At 47.2% G+C, this 20857-nt stretch overlaps 1 protein-coding gene across 1 annotated transcript in view; it reads right to left on the reverse strand.

Moving 5' to 3' along the window:
- The window catches only part of CDH26 (cadherin 26), a 115968-nt gene that overhangs the window by 28916 nt on the left and 66195 nt on the right, over positions 1-20857 (reverse strand). The window contains 3 exon segments of the mRNA XM_075176774.1: positions 8117-8259; positions 9037-9250; positions 9253-9313. Coding sequence (XP_075032875.1) covers positions 8117-8259; positions 9037-9250; positions 9253-9313 — 418 coding nt within the window.

Genomic DNA, 20857 nt, shown 5'->3' on the forward strand with positions numbered 1-20857 from the left:
CAACTTGTTTGATTCGCACCAATAAATGTACCTGGACTGCGTAGAGGAGTGGGTCACCACAATATATATAATAAGAAAACCATCAACTTGTTTGATTCGCACCAATAAATGTACCTGGACTGCGTAGAGGAGTGGGCACTGGGCACCACAATAAAATATATAAAAAACCTTCAACAGGTCTGCATTACACTACACATACGGCTGCTCCTCCATCCTCTCCATCATATACATGTTGGAGTTTTAGCGTGTGACAACCTCTTGTTTTTGATAATGTCAGTGCATTTTGAATATTTTTCAATTTGCCCCACACCACTGAATGTACTTTATCTATGATACGCATCTATCTATCTTGACTGCGTAGTGTGGTGGCCCCGGTACACAATTTGGTACCGGGGCCACAATAAAATAAATACACCCTCCACGTGTCAGAATTCCACCAAACAAGTATCTGGACTGCGTAGTGGGGTGGCCCCGGTACCCAACTTGATACCGGGGCCACAATAAAATAAATACACCCTCCACGTGTCAGAATTCCACCAAACAAGTATCTGGACTGCGTAGTGGGGTGGCCCCGGTACCCAACTTGATACCGGGGCCACAATAAAATAAATACACCCTCCACGTGTCAGAATTCCACCAAACAAGTATCTGGACTGCGTAGTGGGGTGGCCCCGGTACCCAACTTGATACCGGGGCCACAATAAAATAAATACACCCTCCACGTGTCAGAATTCCACCAAACAAGTATCTGGACTGCGTAGTGGGGTGGCCCCGGTACCCAACTTGATACCGGGGCCACAATAAAATAAATACACCCTCCACGTGTCAGAATTCCACCAAACAAGTATCTGGACTGCGTAGTGGGGTGGCCCCGGTACCCAACTTGATACCGGGGCCACAATAAAATAAATACACCCTCCACGTGTCAGAATTCCACCAAACAAGTATCTGGACTGCGTAGTGGGGTGGCCCCGGTACCCAACTTGATACCGGGGCCACAATAAAATAAATACACCCTCCACGTGTCAGAATTCCACCAAACAAGTATCTGGACTGCGTAGTGGGGTGGCCCCGGTACCCAACTTGATACGGGGGCCACAATAAAATAAATACACCCTCCACGTGTCAGAATTCCACCAAACAAGTATCTGGACTGCGTAGTGGGGTGGCCCCGGTACCCAACTTGATACCGGGGCCACAATACCTCCTCCAAACATGCTACAGACAATTCGTCATTGAGATCCCATTAAGTATGTTAAAGACAGACAGGGTCCAAGTGTTATTAGTTGACTTTGTAAAGAAAAAAACTGTCCCTGTTGCACATAGTCGTGCAATGAAGACTTACTTTTTCATTTAAAGGCACGATCTTTCAAGTGTAGTGTTTGTAAGTCTAAGTCATATTATACTTTTGGTAAAATTGGTTTTTTTTGTTCCTCTTTATGTTAATTAATTAGTAATAGAATTAAAGTAGGAAATAGAATTAAATAGAATTAAAGTAGGAAATAGAGTGGTATAGAGTTGTAGTGTGGTATAGATAGAGTGGTCCACACAATATAATAATAAAACCCTCAACTGGTCTGAATTCCACCAAACAAGTATCTTGACTGCGTAGTGTGGTGGCCCCGGTACACAATTTGGTACCGAGGCCACAATATAATTAAAAAACCCTCCACGTGTCGGAATTCCACCAAACAAGTATCTGGACTGCATAGTGGGGTGGCCCCGGTACCCAATTTGATACCGGGGCCACAATACCTCCTCAAAACATGCTCCAGACAATTCGTCATTGACAGACCCCAGACAGACAGGGTCGTAGTGTTATTGTTTGACTTTGTAAACCCAAAAAAATGTCCCTGTTGCACTTGCACATAGTCGTGCAATCAAGACTGACTTTTTCATTTAAAGGCACGATCTTTCAAGTGTAGTGTTTGTAAGTCTAAGTCATATTATACTTTTGGTAAAATTGGTTTTTTTGGTTCCTCTTTATGGTAATTAATTAGTAATAGAATTAAAGTAGGAAATAGAATTAAATAGAATTAAAGTAGGAAATAGAGTGGTATAGAGTTGTAGTGTGGTATAGATAGAGTGGTCCACACAATATAATAATAAAACCCTCAACTGGTCTGAATTCCACCAAACAAGTATCTTGACTGCGTAGTGTGGTGGCCCCGGTACACAATTTGGTACCGAGGCCACAATATAATTAAAAAACCCTCCACGTGTCGGAATTCCACCAAACAAGTATCTGGACTGCATAGTGGGGTGGCCCCGGTACCCAATTTGATACCGGGGCCACAATACCTCCTCAAAACATGCTCCAGACAATTCGTCATTGACAGACCCCAGACAGACAGGGTCGTAGTGTTACTGTTTGACTTTGTAAACCCAAAAAAATGTCCCTGTTGCACTTGCACATAGTCGTGCAATCAAGACTGACTTTTTCATTTAAAGGCACGATCTTTAAAGTGTCAGAAAGAGAGAGAAGACACAGGAGAGGAGAGTTGTAGCTGGGGACCTGGGGTGGAAGCTCCCAGGCTCCCCCAGCATTGCCTGGAAGTCTGAGCGTGGTGACTGAGCCAGGGCAAGGAATGTGTGCCCTGGATGAGGGGGAGAACTCCATGCCACTATAGTGAACCCAAGAGAGAGGGGGACACTGCACATGGAAGAGGCCCTGGAGTGAGGGCTGCTACAAGAGGCATGGTAGCTGTAGTGTCAGATCCTGAGGCTGAGAGTACACAGAGTGACGTGTCAGAGCACAGGAGACATTATCCCCGCAGAGGAGGGATGAGCTGCAGTTGAGAGGTCTGCTGTTGAAATAGGACATGCACACTTTAACAAACCAATCATTTCAGCGACAGGGCCTACCAAACAACTTTGACTGAAATGATTGGTTTGTTTGGGCCCCCACACCAAAAAAGCTATTCATCTCTCCCTGTACAGACTAAACAGGCTCTACTGAGGCAAGATGTCGTCCTCATCCTCAACCTCTGATTCCTCTCCCCCTACAGTGTGTACTTCCTCCTCATCACACATTATCAATTCGTCCCCGCTGGACTCCACAACCACAGGTCCCTCTGTAGTATCTGGAGGGCAGTGCTGTACTTCATTGAGGAATTGATTATTCATTTTTATAAACATCATTTTTTCAACGTTGTGAGGAAGCAACCTCCTTCGCCGCTCACTGACCAGGTTCCCCGCTGCACTAAAAACTCTTTCCGAGTACACACTGGAGGGGGGACAACTCAGGTAAAATAGAGCCAGTTTGTACAGGGGCTTCCAAACTGCCTTTTTTTCCTGCCAGTAACAATATGGACTGTCTGACATGTCTACTTGGATGGTGTCAGCAAAGTAATCATCCACAATTTTTTCTATTGTGACAGCATCCAATGCAGCGAGAGTAGACATGTCTGCAATGGTTGGCAGGTCCTTCAGTCCGGACCAGATGTTATCAGCATCCCCGCCAGTGCCTCTTTTGGGAAAACTGAGCTTTTTCCTCGCAGCCATAGATGTGGAAGAAAATGAGGGTGGAGCTGTTGGCATGTCACGGTCCTCTTCAGAGGACAATCTCCTGACCAGCAGGTCTTTGCACTGCTGTAGATTTGTGTCCGCCGGAAACAGAGACACAACATACGCTTTAAACCGAGGATCGAGCACGGTGGCCAGAATGTATTCCTCTGACTTTAAAAGAGTGACCACCCTCGGATCCTGGCAAAGCGTACGAAGGGCTACATCCACAAGAGCTACATGCTTGCTGTAATCGCAATGGCTTACCAGCTCCTCCCTCACTTTCTCCAGCTGCTTCTGCAACAGCCTGATCAGGGGAATGACCTGACTCAAGCTGGCAGTGTCGGAACTGACTTCTCGTGTGGCAAGTTCAAATGGCTGCAGAACCTTGCACAACACGGAAATCAGTCTCCACTGCGCTTGACTCAGGCGCATCCCCACTCCTTTGCCTATGTCGTAGGTGGCTGTGTAGGCCTGAATGGCCTTTTGCTGCTCCTCCATCCTCTGCAGCATATAGAGGGTGGAGTTCCAGCGCGTCACAACCTCTTGTTTGAGGTGATGGCAGGGCAGGTTCAAGCTTTTCTGATGTGCCTCTAGTCTGCGGTAGGCACTGGCTGAATGCCGAAAGTGTCCAGCAATTTTGCGGGCCACCGCAAGCATCTCCTGCACACCCCTGTCACTCTTGAGGTAATGCTGCACCACCAAATTAATGGTGTGGGCAAAACATGGGACGTGCTGGAAATTGCCCATATTTAATGCCCGCACAATGTTACTGGCATTGTCTGACACCACAAATCCCCATGAGAGTCTAAGTGGGGTAAGCCACTGGGAGATAATTTCCCTCATTTTCTCTAATATGTTGGCAGCGTTGTGCCTCTCATTAAAGCCTGTAATGCACAATGTTGCCTGCCTTTGCATGAGCAGCCATTTTGTAGATGCTGCTACTGATGCAGCTGTTGCTGTTGCTGCGGAAGGGGATGCATCTACCCAGTGGGCTGTCACAGTCATATAGTCCTTCGTTTGCCCAGAACCACTTGTCCACATGTCCGTGGTTAAGTGGACAGTGGGTACAACCGCATTTTTAAGAGCACTGAGGACACTTGATCGTACTTCTCTGTACATTTTTGCTATCGCCTGCCTAGTGAAGTGGAATCTCGAGGGGATTTGGTACCGGGGACACAATACCTCCATCAACCCTCTAAATCCCACTCCACTGATGGCGGACACCGGGCGCACGTCTAACACCAACATTGCAGTTACAGCCGCAGTTATACGCTTTGCAATAGGGTGACTACTATCGTATTTGGTGGTCATGGCAAACGACTGTTGGACGGTCAATTGTTTGGTGAAAGACTTAGCGGTCTTACGACTTCCCCTCTGGGAAGATGACCGACTAACAGCAGCAACAGCAGCAGTGGCAGTAGTAGGCGTACCGCTGCAGGATTCCTCGGATGAATCCCGTATTGAGGAGGACTCAGTCTGGCTGGTGACTTGGGCTGCAGGACTGAATCTGATGGAGATTGTGGAGGAAGTTGACGAGGAGGGTGTTGCTGGTGTGTATCCAACTGGACCACGGGATTTAGGTGTCCCTGTACCGATGAGGGTCCTAGCCCCAGTTCCTGAACTAACCACTGAACTATGAAGGTTATTCAGGTGACGTATAAGGGAGGATGTTCCTAGGTGGGCAAGATCCTTACCCCTGCTTATTTGAGCTTTACATAAGCTACATATTGCCATACATTGGTTGTCTGGATTTGGATAAAAATAACTCCAGACCGAAGAGGTGCATTTTTTGGTCTTCTGACCAGGCATGACGATGGGCTTTTTCATCCCATGGACATCAGCTGTTTCCCCCCCTGGTGCCTCATTTACAATAACCACATCACCATCCTCATCATCAAGTTCCTCCACAGCGCCAGCTACATCATCAATAGCCTCCTCCCGAGCCACCTCTTCCCGTACAGTGATGGGAAGGTCAGGCTTGACAACCACCAACACCCTTGGACTCGCCTTGGGGATTTGTGATAATTTCTCTTTAGAAGGCAGAGTTGTTTGCTGTTTTGTTGCTGACAGCATAACTCTCTTCAATTTTTTGTAGGGGGGGGGAGGAGGAGGAGGGCTAAGATCCGTGGGTGAAGCTGAACCACTAGTCATGAACACGGGCCAGGGCCTAAGCCGTTCCTTGCCACTCCGTGTCGTAAATGGCATATTGGCAACTTTACGTTTCTCCTCAGATGATTTTAAGTTTCTCTTTTTGCTACTTTTTCTTAACTTGGGCTTTTTGGATTTTACATGCCCGGTACTACGAGATTGGGCATCGGGCTTGGAAGACGACGTTGATGGCATTTCATCGTCTATGTCATGACTAGTGGCAGCAGCTTCAGCATTAGGAGGAAGTGGGTCTTGATCTTTCCCTACTTTATCCTCCAAATTTTTGGTCTCCATTATATGTAGCACAAGATACTGCAGAATGTGTGAACTTGGTAATATTGCAGTACCAATGGACTTATAATGCTGGATTGGTTTTGCAAATTTGGTTATAATTATTATATATTTTTTTTTTTTTTTTAATTTTTAATTTTTTTTTACTTTTTTTTTATTTTTTACAAACTTGGGAATAATGGGGAAATAACTATGCCCTTAGAAGCACAGAGCACAGGACACAGCACCACTGGACTGAACAGGACACGGCACAGGACCCAGCAGCACTACGGAACTCAGCAGGACAGAGCACAGGACACAGCACCACTGGACTGATACTGCAGAATGTGTAAACTTTGTAATATTGCAGTACCACTGGACTTTTACTGCTGAATGTGTGAACTTGGTAATATTGCAGTACCAATGGACTTATAATGCTGGATTGGTTTTGCAAATTTGGTTATAATTATTATATTTTTTATTTTTTTTTAAATTTTTTATTTTTTTTTACTTTTTTTTTATTTTTTACAAACTTGGGAATAATGGGGAAATAACTATGCCCTTAGAAGCACAGAGCACAGGACACAGCACCACTGGACTGAACAGGACACGGCACAGGACCCAGCAGCACTACGGAACTCAGCAGGACAGAGCACAGGACACAGCACCACTGGACTGATACTGCAGAATGTGTAAACTTTGTAATATTGCAGTACCACTGGACTTTTACTGCTAAATGTGTGAACTTGGTAATATTGCAGTACCAATGGGCTTATACTGCAGGATTGGTTGTGAAAATTTTGTGGTAATTAAAAAATATTAAAGTAGTTTTTGGTATTTTATAAAAAAAACTTTTTTTTATTTTTTTAAACACAGGGGAATATTGGGGAAATAACTATGCCCTTAGAAGCACAGAGCACAGGACACAGCACCACTGGACTGAACAGGACACAGCACAGGACCCAGCAGCACCACTGACCTCAGAAGGACAGAGCACAGCACACAGCACCACTGGACTGATACTGCAGAACACAGCACAGCACAGCACAGCACAGCACAGCACAGCACTAAACAGCACAGCACTAAACAGCACAGAACTAAACAGCACAGAACTAAACAGCACAGAACTAAACAGCACAGAACTAAACAGCACAGAACTAAACAGCACAGAGGACCACCTAACACACCCTCCCTCTACCCTGATCAATGCCCGAGTGAAGATGGCGGCGACTAGCGGGGAATTTATAGGATCCGAGTATCGCGAGATCCGACAACGGGATTATGAGTCAGAGCCTCAGTTTCACTTTTGAATTTGGCGCCAATACCCGGATCTGTCTCGGATCCGACTCGGATCCGCAACGTTCGGGTGGGCTCGGATTTCAGAAATCCGAGCGCGCTCATCCCTAGTTCCATCCATATTTACAGTTGCATGTATCTAACACTTGTGGCCCATTGTGCTTGGAGTTCTTGGAGAGAAAGATCAGGGGCATTACCTTGCAAGTACAGAACAGTAAGCACATGCAGATCCATGTAATACATGACCCTTCGATATGCATCTTAGTTTTAGTTACACAGATCTTGAATTACATTGACTACAAGACATAAACATTGCACTAACATAAACTAGGTGCAAGTTTTGGCAGCTTGATGGCAGAGTGCTTAGCATTGCTGCCTCACAGTGCAGAGGTCAATTGTTCGATTCCAACCAGGGGACTATCTGTGTGGAGTTTATATGTTCTCCCTGTGTTTGCGTGGGTTTCCTCCACGTGCTCTAGTTTTCTCCCACACTCCAAAGACATACTGGTAGGTTAATTCTGAAGAAATTAATCCTAATGTGGGGGTGTGTGTCTGATGTGTGTGAAACGTGTAGTATGGATATATATTGTAAGATCCACCGTCGCATGGAGTGATGTGAATGAACAAATATCCTCTCCAAAGCATAATATGTAGGCATTATATAAATAACAGTTAATGTTGATGGTGACTGTCACATTTTTGCTCCAGATGATCTATACCGTGGAATTGTGATTAAATCTTTCTTAGGATGCGAGGAATTCAAAATACAGACATGGAAAAGTGTGATCTTTCACTGAAACCTAAGATTTTCTAGACATATCAAAATATTGGTGCCTACTAAAACTAAAACACTTGCATAATAATGCAGATACCCCAATACCCAATTCTTTCTCACCATCATCTATAGCATAGACAACCACCTTATACACAGTCTGGTTAACATAAGGGGACTCTCTGTCCAGTTCTTTTATTGTTGTAATTACTCCAGTATTTTCATCCACTGCCATCCAACCAGCCGGGTCTTCAGCTATTTTATACCTGTCAAATCAGAGAGAATCGTTAATATTTGATTTGACTATATGAATTTATTAAGATTCATCGCTAGCAGAGCTATCCAGGTAGTCTTCAGCAGGGGCGGATCTAGGCAACTGCTCTACCCGGGGCGATTTTAGGGGGGGGCGATTTAGGCCCCGCCCCCTTTCTAATTTCTAAAGCTGCTGACGGCTGCACAGTATGTGCAGGTCCGTTCAGCATTGACATTGTGCTGTCCCGGCTGCTCCGATTGTGTTTAAAACACAATCAGAGCAGCCGGGCAGCATACTGTCAATGCTAAACGGACCTGCACAGTGTGCAGCCGTCAGCAGCAAGCCCCTGCTAGATTGCCCCCCCCCCCCCCCCTGGATCCGCCACTGGTCTTCAGTGACCCTGCTATGCTTTGCTGTGGCCAAGCTACTGTGAAAAATGTAGTAGACTCTATAGTATGATGTTAGTTCTGCCTTTCTCTGACTGTATGAAGACTTTCTACTGTTATTTGGCTTCTGAATAAACTGGCCCTTTGTGTGACTTCAGTAGGGAAATTAGACACTCCCTGATTTCACAATGCTACAAATGAGCTGATACGATATATAAAAAAATAATCAATGATAATTACTTTTCTAGGAACTGCCCCTCAAGCATGCATTTACGAGAATACCACATATTTGGCCTAACACATGAAGAAACCTGGAGAGTACTGATCTGACTGTACAATTATACCCGACCCAGCACTGGATGTTACTGCATATTCAGATTCAATGCACAGTTATCTGACAGTACCTGATTTTATTTGGCACCTTATCTGGATCAGTTGCAGTAACAGTTCCCAAAGTAGACCCCACCTTCAGACCTTCTTTTTCTCGGACGCTTTTAATTTGAGGCACGAAAACGGGAGCATCGTTAGAGTCTATCACAGAAATGGAAATATTTGCTTTGCTCGTGCCCACAGCTTTTTCCATCCGCATTTTTTGTTTCATATTTTCACATGAGAAAGCGGTTCTTCATTCTCAACAGATACGACAACTGTTACTGTGGAGCCTCCTTCAAAATCCAAAGGCTGAAAATGACAAAAAAAAAAACAAAAATAAAAACATAGCTACAGGACTAGACAGTAATAGTCAATGGAATGTTTACTAGGTAATATTTCAAGCGCCATTACAATTATTTTTGCCTATGTAGAATGTTTATGCTTTTCTCCAAGCAATTAATTCAAATACCAGTTAGAAGGAATGGCTGGAGGTAGTTTGCACCTTGACCAGAACGTCTTGCGTTGATGTGCTGCGCTGGCTTCAATGCAAATAAACTTTTCATTTCTAAATCTAACTAAGCAACTTCTATACTGCTATTTTTTAAGAAACCATAAGGTGTTACTTTAGTAACATAACGGGTTGAATATGTGTTCATTGGCATAGGCATTGGCAAAATCACCCCAAAAATTATTTTTGACCACGGTCATTTTTCACAGTTTGCAGAATCGCAGAAACTGACACCGCAAATATTGTCTACTTCTCCCACATATCCAGAGATATATACCTTTTTTAAAGTTTAAAATACTTATAAGACCAGGGGGTAAATGTATGAACATGCGGGTTCTTCAACACCCGCGTGTTCAGCGTGTTCGGCGATTAAATTTCAAGCGGCGCTGCATTGTAAAGGGAAACTTCCCTTTACAATGCAGCGCCGCTTGAAATTTAATCTCCGAACACGCTGAACACGCGGGTGTTGAAGAACCCGCATGTTCATACATTTACCCCCAGGAGTAATGGAATGATTTATTTCTATTTTCTCTTTAGCGAGGATAACTTTCGGAAGTCACCTGGGACTCTAATAGTTCTCAATATTTTCAGCACTAATGTCGAACCACTCCATGGAATATCATCATCATCATCATCATCATCGTCATTTCTTTATATAGCACCAGCAGATTCTGTAGCTCTTTACAATTGGGAACAAACAGTAATAAAACAATACTGGGGTAGTACATACAGAGAGATAAGAGGTCCCGCTCACAAGCTTATAATCCTATAGTCGGCTGCCTTGGGTTGGGTCACTGGGCCACCTGCATTTTTTTTCCTTTAAAATAGGCTGTTGAGTTGAGTCTTGCCCAACAGGCTAAACTTTGCCAGCCCTCTCCTGTCTGTGGGACAATGGTTTGATACACAAGGGGAACTGCTACATCATATTGCATATTTGTCCATGTAGAATGCAAAGGTTACAAAGTATTTAGTGGGCTGTGTTCTCAGTAGAGATGGTCACTGACCCCCGTGTTTTGGTTTTGGATTCGGTTTTGGATCTGGATTACCTTCGTGTTTTGGTTTTGCAAAACCGCCCCTTGCGTGTTTTGGTTTTGGTTTTGGTTTTGTTTTGCTATTTTCGAAAAAAAAAAATATTTTTTTTTGGTCTAAAATAACCTAATTTAGTGCTCCACCAGTTTTCTTAGATAAGTGAGGTAATTCTAAAGCTAATAAATTATGAAAAAAACAGTTTAATCCCTGGTAGGCCGTCCTTAATTCGAACACTTGTCAGCAAATTATACAGACAAACCTGGTTGTCTACCTCCTCCATCTTTGATTATTGGCAATGCAGCCATCGTCTTTGGGTGTATATTACACCCTACACTTGTAGTTGAATATTAAAAAAAGCAGCCTGCACAGACTGTGGAACTAGAAAGTAAAATTAAATGGACCACGGTAGTTTGGTGGCTATCTATGCCCCCCCCCCCCTGCCCTCCACCTGTAGTTGAATATAAAAAAAGCAGCCTGCACAGACTGTGGAACTAGAAAGTAAAATTAAATGGACCATGGTAGTTTGGTGGCTATCTATGCCCCCCCCCCCCGCCCTCCACTTGCAGTTGAATATAAAAAAAAGCAGCCTGCACAGACTGTGGAACTAGAAAGTAAAGTTAAATGGACCACGGTAGTTTGGTGGCTATCTATGCCCCCCCCCTGCCCTCCACTTGCAGTTTAATATAAAAAAAAGCAGCCTGCACAGACTGTGGAACTAGAAAGTAAAATTAAATGGACCACGGTAGTTTGGTCGCTATCTATGCCCCCCAGCCCTCCACTTGTAGTTGAATATAAAAAAAAGCCTGCACAGACTGTGGAACTAGAAATTCGAATATACAAAGAAATGGACAAAGGCAGTTTGTTATCTGTCTGCATCAGAACCCCCCCCCCCATCCACTTGTAGTAAAATAGAAAAAAAAGCAGCCTGCATAGACTGTAGAACTAGAAATTCGAATATACAAAGAAATGGACAAAGGCAGTTTAGTATCTGTCTGCATCAGATTCCCTCTCTAATAGGAGTAAAATAGAAAACTATTCAGCCGTTATATAATCTAGAATATAAATAGAAATTGAGAAAGGCAATTTAGTATCTGTCTGCATCATAATCATCAACATCCTCATTAGCGCCCTCATCACCTCCACAAATCTCCCCCTCATCCTCTTCTATTTCCAAAGTGACATCCTCAATTTGTGTATCAGCGGCTACACTTGGGCTGTTCAGGTACAAATCAGCAGAACTGCTGAAAGGGCCCTTCTTTATGGGTACACTAACAGAATGCTCACGATTAGACATCCCACTGTTGGATTGACTCTCCACAGGGATTGGTGTCATTTGTGAATCAGAGCAAACATTATCCTCTAATGCCTTACTGTTATCTTGCAGCTCGGCTTTGACGCGTAACAGTAGTTGTGCAACAATTGTAGGCTCGGTAACTTTTTGGGATCTGCCACTAATAGGCAAAGGTGAAGGCCTCATTCTCTCTTTGCCACTGCGTGTGTAGAATGGCATGTTGGCAATTTTTTTTTTTATCGGCACTTAACTTTTGCTCAGTTACACTTCTTTTTCGCTTCAACACAGTAAATTTTTTGGGGGTTTTTGTTTTTTGGACTGATTTCAAAACACTGTGTAGTTTGACATCGCCTTGCCCAGATGACGTACTGGGAACACTAACATCAGGACTGGTGACAGAACTTGGTTGCTCATTCTGATCATATGTGGACTGCTTTGAATCCATTCTGAGCGCAAAGCACTTGTAGTGGTAAAAATTATTTGGTAAGATACTGCTGACAAATATGACTTTTGACAGCCAGAAATATTTATGCACAATTATGAGGGACACCCCAAAAGCACTGGGGAGTGCTAAAATTTATTTGGTAGATACTGCTGACAGATATGACTTTTGACAGCCAGAAATATTTATGCACAATTATGGGGACACCCCAAAAGCACTGGGGAGTGCCAAAAAGTATTTGGTAGATACTGCTGACAGATATGACTTTTGACAGCCAGAAATATTTATGCAAATTATAAGGGACACCCCAAAAGCCCTGGGGAGTGCTAAAAATGATTTGGTAGATACTGCTGACAGATATGACTTTTGACAGCCAGAAATATTTATGCACAATTATGGGGGACACCCCAAAAGCACTGGGGGAGTGCCAAATATTAAAAAAATAAAATAAACCTCTATCCTCTCTTCTCTAACGATTTTTGTTACAGCAATTGGAATAAGAATATTGTATTCTCTGTCCTTGCTCTAATCAGCCTGTGACTACACCCTGCTCTCTCCCTCTGTCAAATGGCGCTGGATTGCTGTGGAGGCAGGTATTTATAATCTTGAAGTATCACGAGAACCGAGCCACGAGATCCGACAACGTCACGATGACGTTCGGCCTCGATTTGGGATTTGGAGCGGGCGGGAGAGTACCGAGATACACAGCTCTGTACTCGGATACCCAAAGTTCGGGTGGGTTCGGTTCTTGGGGAACCGGACCCGCCCATCTCTCACAACTACGTTGAACAGAGGATGTGGTCTTCTATTAGTTGTGTAGAGTGTGGTAAATAGGTAGCCTAGGGAGATTAAGAGGGTGGTTGAGGAATATTATAAGCTTGTCTGAAGAGGTGGGTTTTCAGAGAAAGCGTGAAGGTTTGAAGACTAGAGGAAAGTCTTGTTGTGCGAGGGAGTGAATTCCATAAAGTGGGTGCAGCCCGAAAAAAGTCCTGTAACTGAGAATAGGAGGAAGTGATGAGAGTGGAAGACAGACGGAGATCTTGTGCAGAACAGAGGTGTTCAGTTAAGAGATATTTTGAGACAAGTGAGGAGATGTATGTTGGTGTAATTTTGTTGATGGCCTTGTATGTTAGTAGAAGAATATTATATTGTATTCATTGAAAAACAGGCAACTAATGTAGAGACTGACAGAGTGACTCAGCAGAGGAAAAACAATTTGCATGGAAAATCAATCTAGCCGCTGCGTGCAAAATAGATTGTAGGGGCTTGATTTTGGGAAGACCAGTAAGGAGGGAATTGAAATAGTAAAGGTTTAGATTATGAGTGCATGGAGTGTCTTGTGTGAGAATTGTACCTATTCTGGAAATGTTTTTTAGTTGTATGCAGCTAAATATAGATTTGATGTGGGGAACACAGGATAATTGTGAATCGAAGATTACACCTAGGCAGCAAGCTTGTAGGGTGGGATTTATGGTCATGTTGTCAACAGAAATAGAAATGTCAGGTAGGAAACTTCTATTTGTGGGTGGGAATATTATTAATTCTGTTTCTGAAAGAATGATTTTGAGTTGGCGAGAGGACATCTAAGACAAAATGGCAGAAAGACAGTCAGTAACACGAGACAACACAGATGGTGGGCCTGATTCATTAAGGATCTTAAATGAAGAGGATTCTTATTTCAGTCTCCTGGACAAAACCATGTTACATTGGAAGGGGTGCAAGCGAGTGTTCTGTTTTGCACATAAGTTAAATACTGCCTGTTTTTTCATGTAGCACACAAATACTTGATAGCTTATTTGTACACTGAAATTTAAAGTTGATATGTGTGTGCTACATGAAAAAACAGTCAGTATTTAACTTATGTGCAAAACAGAACACTCATTTGCACCCCTTGCAATGTAACATGGTTTTGTCCAGGAGACTGAAATAAGAATCCTCTTCATTTAAGATCCTTAATGAATCAGGCTCAGTGAGAGATCAGGAGAGAATAGATAAATTTGTGTATCATTCGCATAGAGATGATACTGAAATCCAAAGAAATCTATCAGTTTTCCAACGGATGCGGTGTATATAGAGAATAGCAGAGAACCTAGGACTGAGCCTTGTGGTACTCCAACTGATAAAGGAAGCAGAGTGGAGGTTGTTTCAGAGAAAATAATACTGAAAGAGCAATTAGAAAGGTAGGATGAGAACCAGGATAGGACACTGTCTTGATTATAGCATTGTATGAGGAGAGAGTGGTCAACAGTGTAAAAAGCAGCAGGGAGATGCAGGAGAATTAGAAGAGAGTAATAGCCCTTAGTTTTAGCTGTGATCAAATCATTGACAACCTTGGTTAGCGCTGTCTCTGTGGAGTGTTGAGAGCGAAGCCTGACTGAAGAGGATCCAATAGGTTGTTTGCAGAAAGGAATCGTGTGAGGTGAGTGTAGGCAATTCTCTCGAGAAGTTTGTAGAAGCCTGGCAGTCGAGAGATGGGGTGGCAATTTGAGAGAGAGTTTGGGTCAGAATATGTTTTTTTTCAGAATAGGAGTAATCACTTCACACTTGAATAGTGATGGAAAGAAACCAGTAAGAGAAATAGATTACAGATTTTAGTTAGAGGTGGAATGAGCACAGGAGACATGGGCCTACCAATTTATGAGGGTATGAGATAGAGATGACAGAAGGTGGAATAGGAAGATAGGAAGAGAGTAGAAACTTCCTCTTCATTTGTGGATGCTGGGAAGGAATTGAGCTGCTTGCTAGTCAGGGGAGATTAAACCATTTCAAGTCGGATCTTATCAATCTTGTCCTTGAAATAGGAAGCAAGATACTGGGTACTGATAATAGTGGAAGGGTTTGGGATGGGAGGGTTTGAAAGAGATTTAAATGTGTCAAAAAGGCATAGATGAGAAAAGAGGATTTTTACTCACCGTAAAATCAGTTTCTCTTACTACACTGGGGGACACTGCGTTACATTGGGGTATAGTAGGTGGGACTGGAGTTAGGCACTTATAAACTTTGTTTGTTTCCCTGACTCCTCCCCCACTATGCCCCTCCTCTGTAGCTGACTTCAGTTTTGTATAACCAAGCCAGGAAGAGAGAAAAAGCAATTCAGAAAGCAACACCAAAGACAGCACTACTTTCAGAGCAAGCAAGAGCGCGCAGTGTCCCCCAGTGTAGTAAGAGAAACTGACTTTACGGTGAATAAAAATCCTCTTTTCTCTGTCCTACCACTGGGGGACACTGCGTTACATTGGGGAGCTACCAAAGCTGTGTCCAAGGGTGGGAATGCTCTGGAACGGCTGTGCGCAATGTTTTGTGTCCAAGGAAACTAATATGCAGCAGAAACAGACGCTGCCACTCTATACAACTGCGCCATTGAATGACGCTGTTGTGACGTACAAAAAGCTGCGCCCCTCCTGGAAAGTGTACTGTAAAAGTCACTGGAACCTGCAGAGGGGTACAGATAGAATGTTGGTCGTGATGCAATGGCAAGAGACCACCTGGATCCTGCCCCGCCTCCTACGCTCTTTAGTGCTAAAGAGGCTAAAAGGGTATTAAATTCCTAAACAGGAACTGTGTGAACAAGAGTACAAACTATCTCCCGTCGGAGAAACGATACACAAAAAGAAGAGGCACAAGAATGATAAACTGCAATCCCTTTGTCAGTGGAATGCAGGCACTAATTGTCATAACCAATAATATCTCGTACAACGCGCCACTAAGTTTCTGGTAAAGAAAATGAGGAAGAGCCATACACACTCTTGCCCCAGATCCCCTACGAGATGTGACATCCAAGAGAGCAGCCTGCATTGAGCTAACAACTCAATCCATTCAGTGATATCCAAAGGACCACCATATACACTGATGCAACAGCTTAAACTACTCAGCGATATCTAAGGGAGCACTGATACAGTGCTTAACCCGGCGGTTCCCAAACTGTGCGCCGCGGCTCCCAGGGGTGCCGTGGAGCTGTCACTGGGGTGCCGCGGGCCAAGCATTGAAAAAAAGAAAAAGCACAGAAACTTACCAATCCGCCGGGCGCCGGGACCCAGAAGACTCCTCTCTCCCGCAGCTGTCACTGAATATCGACGTCAGAGGAGGCTGCTGGGTCCCGGCGCCCGGAGGATTGGTAAGTTTCTGTGCTTTTTCTTTTTTTTCTATGGCTGGCGCGCGGCAGAGGAGAGAGGGAGCGTGACAGCTGGGGCAGAGAGGGTGACAGCTGGGGCAGAGAGGGTGACAGCGGGGAAGAGAGGGTGACAGCTGGGGAAGAGAGGGTGACAGCTGGGGAAGAGAGGGTGACAGCTGGGGAAGAGAGGGTGACAGCTGGGGCAGAGAGGGTGACAGCTGGGGAAGAGAGGGTGACAGCTGGGGCAGAGAGGGTGACAGCGGGGAAGAGAGGGTGACAGCTGGGGAAGAGAGGGTGACAGCTGGGGCAGAGAGGGTGACAGCGGGGAAGAGAAGGTGACAGCTGGGGAAGAGAGGGTGACAGCTGGGGCAGAGAGGGTGACAGCTGGGGCAGAGAGGGTGACAGCTGGGGCAGAGAGGGTGACAGCGGGGAAGAGAGCGTGACAGCGGGGAAGAGAGGGTGACAGCTAGGGCAGAAAGCGTGACAGCGGGGAAGAGAGGGTGACAGCTGGGGCAGAGAGGGTGACAGCGGGGAAGAGAAGGTGACAGCTGGGGCAGAGAGGGTGACAGCGGGGAAGAGAAGGTGACAGCTCGGGAAGAGAGGGTGACAGCTGGGGAAGAGAGGGTGACAGCTGGGGAAGAGAGGGTGACAGCTGGGGCAGAGAGGGTGACAGCGGGGAAGAGAGGGTGACAGCTGGGGCAGAGAGGCTGACAGCTGGGGCAGAGAGGCTGACAGCTGGGGCAGAGAGGGTGACAGCTGGGGCACAACGGGGCAGAAGAGTGTAACAGGGGCAGAGAGGGTGACAGCTGGGGCACAATGGGGCAGAGGAGTGTAACAGGGGCAGATAGGGTGACAGCTGGGGTACAACGGGGCAGAGGAGTGTAACAGGGGCAGAGAGGGTGACAGCTGGGGCACAACAGGACAGAGGAGTGTCACAGGGGCAGCTTTTTCTTTTTTTTCTATGGCTGGCGCGCGGCAGAGGAGAGAGGGAGCGTGACAGCTGGGGCAGAGAGGGTGACAGCTGGGGCAGAGAGGGTGACAGCTGGGGCAGAGAGGGTGACAGCGGGGAAGAGAGGGTGACAGCTGGGGAAGAGAGGGTGACAGCTGGGGCAGAGAGGGTGACAGCGGGGAAGAGAGGGTGACAGCTGGGGAAGAGAGGGTGACAGCTGGGGCAGAGAGGGTGACAGCGGGGAAGAGAGGGTGACAGCTGTGGAAGAGAGGGTGACAGCTGGGGAAGAGAGGGTGACAGCTGGGGCAGAGAGGGTGACAGCTGGGGCAGAGAGGGTGACGCTGGGGCAGAGAGGGTGACAGCTAGGGCAGAGAGCGTGACAGCGGGGAAGAGAGGGTGACAGCTGGGGCAGAGAGGGTGACAGCTGGGGCAGAGAGGGTGACAGCGGGGAAGAGAAGGTGACAGCTGGGGCAGAGAGGGTGACAGCGGGGAAGAGAAGGTGACAGCTGGGGAAGAGAGGGTGACAGCTGGGGAAGAGAGGGTGACAGCTGGGGCAGAGAGGGTGACAGCGGGGAAGAGAGGGTGACAGCGGGGAAGAGAGGGTGACAGCTGGGGCAGAGAGGGTGACAGCTGGGGCAGAGAGGGTGACAGCGGGGCAGAGAGGGTGACAGTTGGGGCACAACGGGGCAGAAGAGTGTAACAGGGGCAGAGAGGGTGACAGCTGGGGCACAATGGGGCAGAGGAGTGTAACAGGGGCAGAGAGGGTGACAGCTGGGGCAGAGAGGGTGACAGCTGGGGCAGAGAGCGTGACAGCGGGGAAGAGAGCGTGACAGCGGGGAAGAGAGGGTGACAGCTAGGGCAGAAAGCGTGACAGCGGGGAAGAGAGGGTGACAGCTGGGGCAGAGAGGGTGACAGCGGGGAAGAGAAGGTGACAGCTGGGGCAGAGAGGGTGACAGCGGGGAAGAGAAGGTGACAGCTCGGGAAGAGAGGGTGACAGCTGGGGAAGAGAGGGTGACAGCTGGGGAAGAGAGGGTGACAGCTGGGGCAGAGAGGGTGACAGCTGGGAAGAGAGGGTGACAGCTGGGGCAGAGAGGCTGACAGCTGGGGCAGAGAGGGTGACAGCGGGGCAGAGAGGGTGACAGCTGGGGCACAACGGGGCAGAAGAGTGTAACAGGGGCAGAGAGGGTGACAGCTGGGGCACAATGGGGCAGAGGAGTGTAACAGGGGCAGATAGGGTGACAGCTGGGGTACAACGGGGCAGAGGAGTGTAACAGGGGCAGAGAGGGTGACAGCTGGGGCACAACAGGACAGAGGAGTGTCACAGGGGCAGCTTTTTCTTTTTTTTCTATGGCTGGCGCGCGGCAGAGGAGAGAGGGAGCGTGACAGCTGGGGCAGAGAGGGTGACAGCTGGGGCAGAGAGGGTGACAGCTGGGGCAGAGAGGGTGACAGCGGGGAAGAGAGGGTGACAGCTGGGGAAGAGAGGGTGACAGCTGGGGAAGAGAGGGTGACAGCTGGGGCAGAGAGGGTGACAGCTGGGGCAGAGAGGGTGACAGCTGGGGAAGAGAGGGTGACAGCTGGGGCAGAGAGGGTGACAGCGGGGAAGAGAGGGTGACAGCTGTGGAAGAGAGGGTGACAGCTGGGGAAGAGAGGGTGACAGCTGGGGCAGAGAGGGTGACAGCTGGGGCAGAGAGGGTGACGCTGGGGCAGAGAGCGTGACAGCGGGGAAGAGAGGGTGACAGCTAGGGCAGAGAGCGTGACAGCGGGGAAGAGAGGGTGACAGCTGGGGCAGAGAGGGTGACAGCGGGGAAGAGAAGGTGACAGCTGGGGCAGAGAGGGTGACAGCGGGGAAGAGAAGGTGACAGCTGGGGAAGAGAGGGTGACAGCTGGGGAAGAGAGGGTGACAGCTGGGGCAGAGAGGGTGACAGCGGGGAAGAGAGGGTGACAGCGGGGAAGAGAGGGTGACAGCTGGGGCAGAGAGGGTGACAGCTGGGGCAGAGAGGGTGACAGTTGGGGCACAACGGGGCAGAAGAGTGTAACAGGGGCAGAGAGGGTGACAGCTGGGGCACAATGGGGCAGAGGAGTGTAACAGGGGCAGATAGGGTGACAGCTGGGGCACAACGGGGCAGAGGAGTGTAACAGGGGCAGAGAGGGTGACAGCTGGGGCACAACAGGACAGAGGAGTGTCACAGGGGCAGAGGAGAGTAACAGGGGGCAGAGGAGGGTGACAGCTGGGGCACAACGGGGCAGAGGAGTGTAACAGGGGCAGAGGAGGGGGACAGCGTGAGAGAGGGCAGAGGAGGGGGACAGCGTGAGAGAGGGCAGAGGAGGGGGGACATTGTGAGAGAGGGCAGAGGAGGGGGGACATCGTGAGAGAGGGCAGAGGAGGGGGGACATCGTTAGAGAGGGCAGAGGAGGGGGGACATTGTGAGAGAGGGCAGAGGAGGGGGAACATTGTTAGAGAGGGCAGAGGAGGGGGGGACATTGTTAGAGAGGGCAGAGGAGGGGGACAGCGTGACAGAGGGCAGGGGGGGCAGTGTGAGAGAGGGCAGTGTGTCTGGATGCAGAGGGGGCAGTGTGTCTGGATGCAGAGGAGGCAGTGTGTCTGGATGCAGAGGTGACAGAGTGCCTGAGAGCAAAGTGTCTGGATGCAGAGGGGGCATTTTTGCATACAACTAAATAAGTATTTCTGTCCTGACCTAAATACTTCTTACAATTTTTTGACCCAACTACTTCTAAAAGAGGACTGCTAAATAATTATTTTGGAGGGGTGCCTTGAAAAAATTTGGAGACTCTAAGGGTGCCGCGAACTGCAAAAGTTTGGGAACCACTGGCTTAACCCATTCAGAGATAAACAAGGGAGCACTCATTTTATGAGCTAAACGGCTTAACTAACTCAGCGATATCTGAGGGAGCACTCATATAGAGAGCTAACAACATAAGCCCGACATATATACCAAGAAGCACTCATACCATGAGCTAACAGCTTAACTAATTCAGAGAGTCACCGGAGGCCAAAGCAAGCCCCCTGATGACGAGAACTAGACTCCCTGGAAATTTACAACCAACCAAAGGTGGGCTGAGCATAAAGAAACCCTTTAAGCAAAACAACCTTCCGCTGAGCTAGACAGAGAGCCACGGAAGCTGCACGCTGAAGGAAGAAGGGCGGAGACCCAATCGAAGACAGCTGGTAAAGAAAACCCTTTAAAGCTTCCTGAGTGGGACGTGTGAAATTCTAGGAATTTACACCAACCGAATATAGTTTATAGGCCAAGAAAACAGCTGAGAAAGAAGCTCTACGACTGAACTGAAGGTAGCAGCCATCTCCCTGCAAGGATTCTCTAGCCGAAAAGGTTGGCCATCCGACGCCACATCGTCAAACTAGATGATGAAAACAAAAAAGAGCCGAACTATGAGATGAGGCCGCTCTGGAACCGGGAAAAGAGGGACGACAACACTAGTCCCCTTAACCAGTAGAACACTGCTTTGCGAGACACAAGGTGGACCACGAGACTAGCTGGGATGC

The sequence above is a fragment of the Mixophyes fleayi genome, chromosome 6 (assembly GCF_038048845.1).
Source record: "Mixophyes fleayi isolate aMixFle1 chromosome 6, aMixFle1.hap1, whole genome shotgun sequence".
Lineage (NCBI taxonomy): Eukaryota > Metazoa > Chordata > Amphibia > Anura > Limnodynastidae > Mixophyes > Mixophyes fleayi.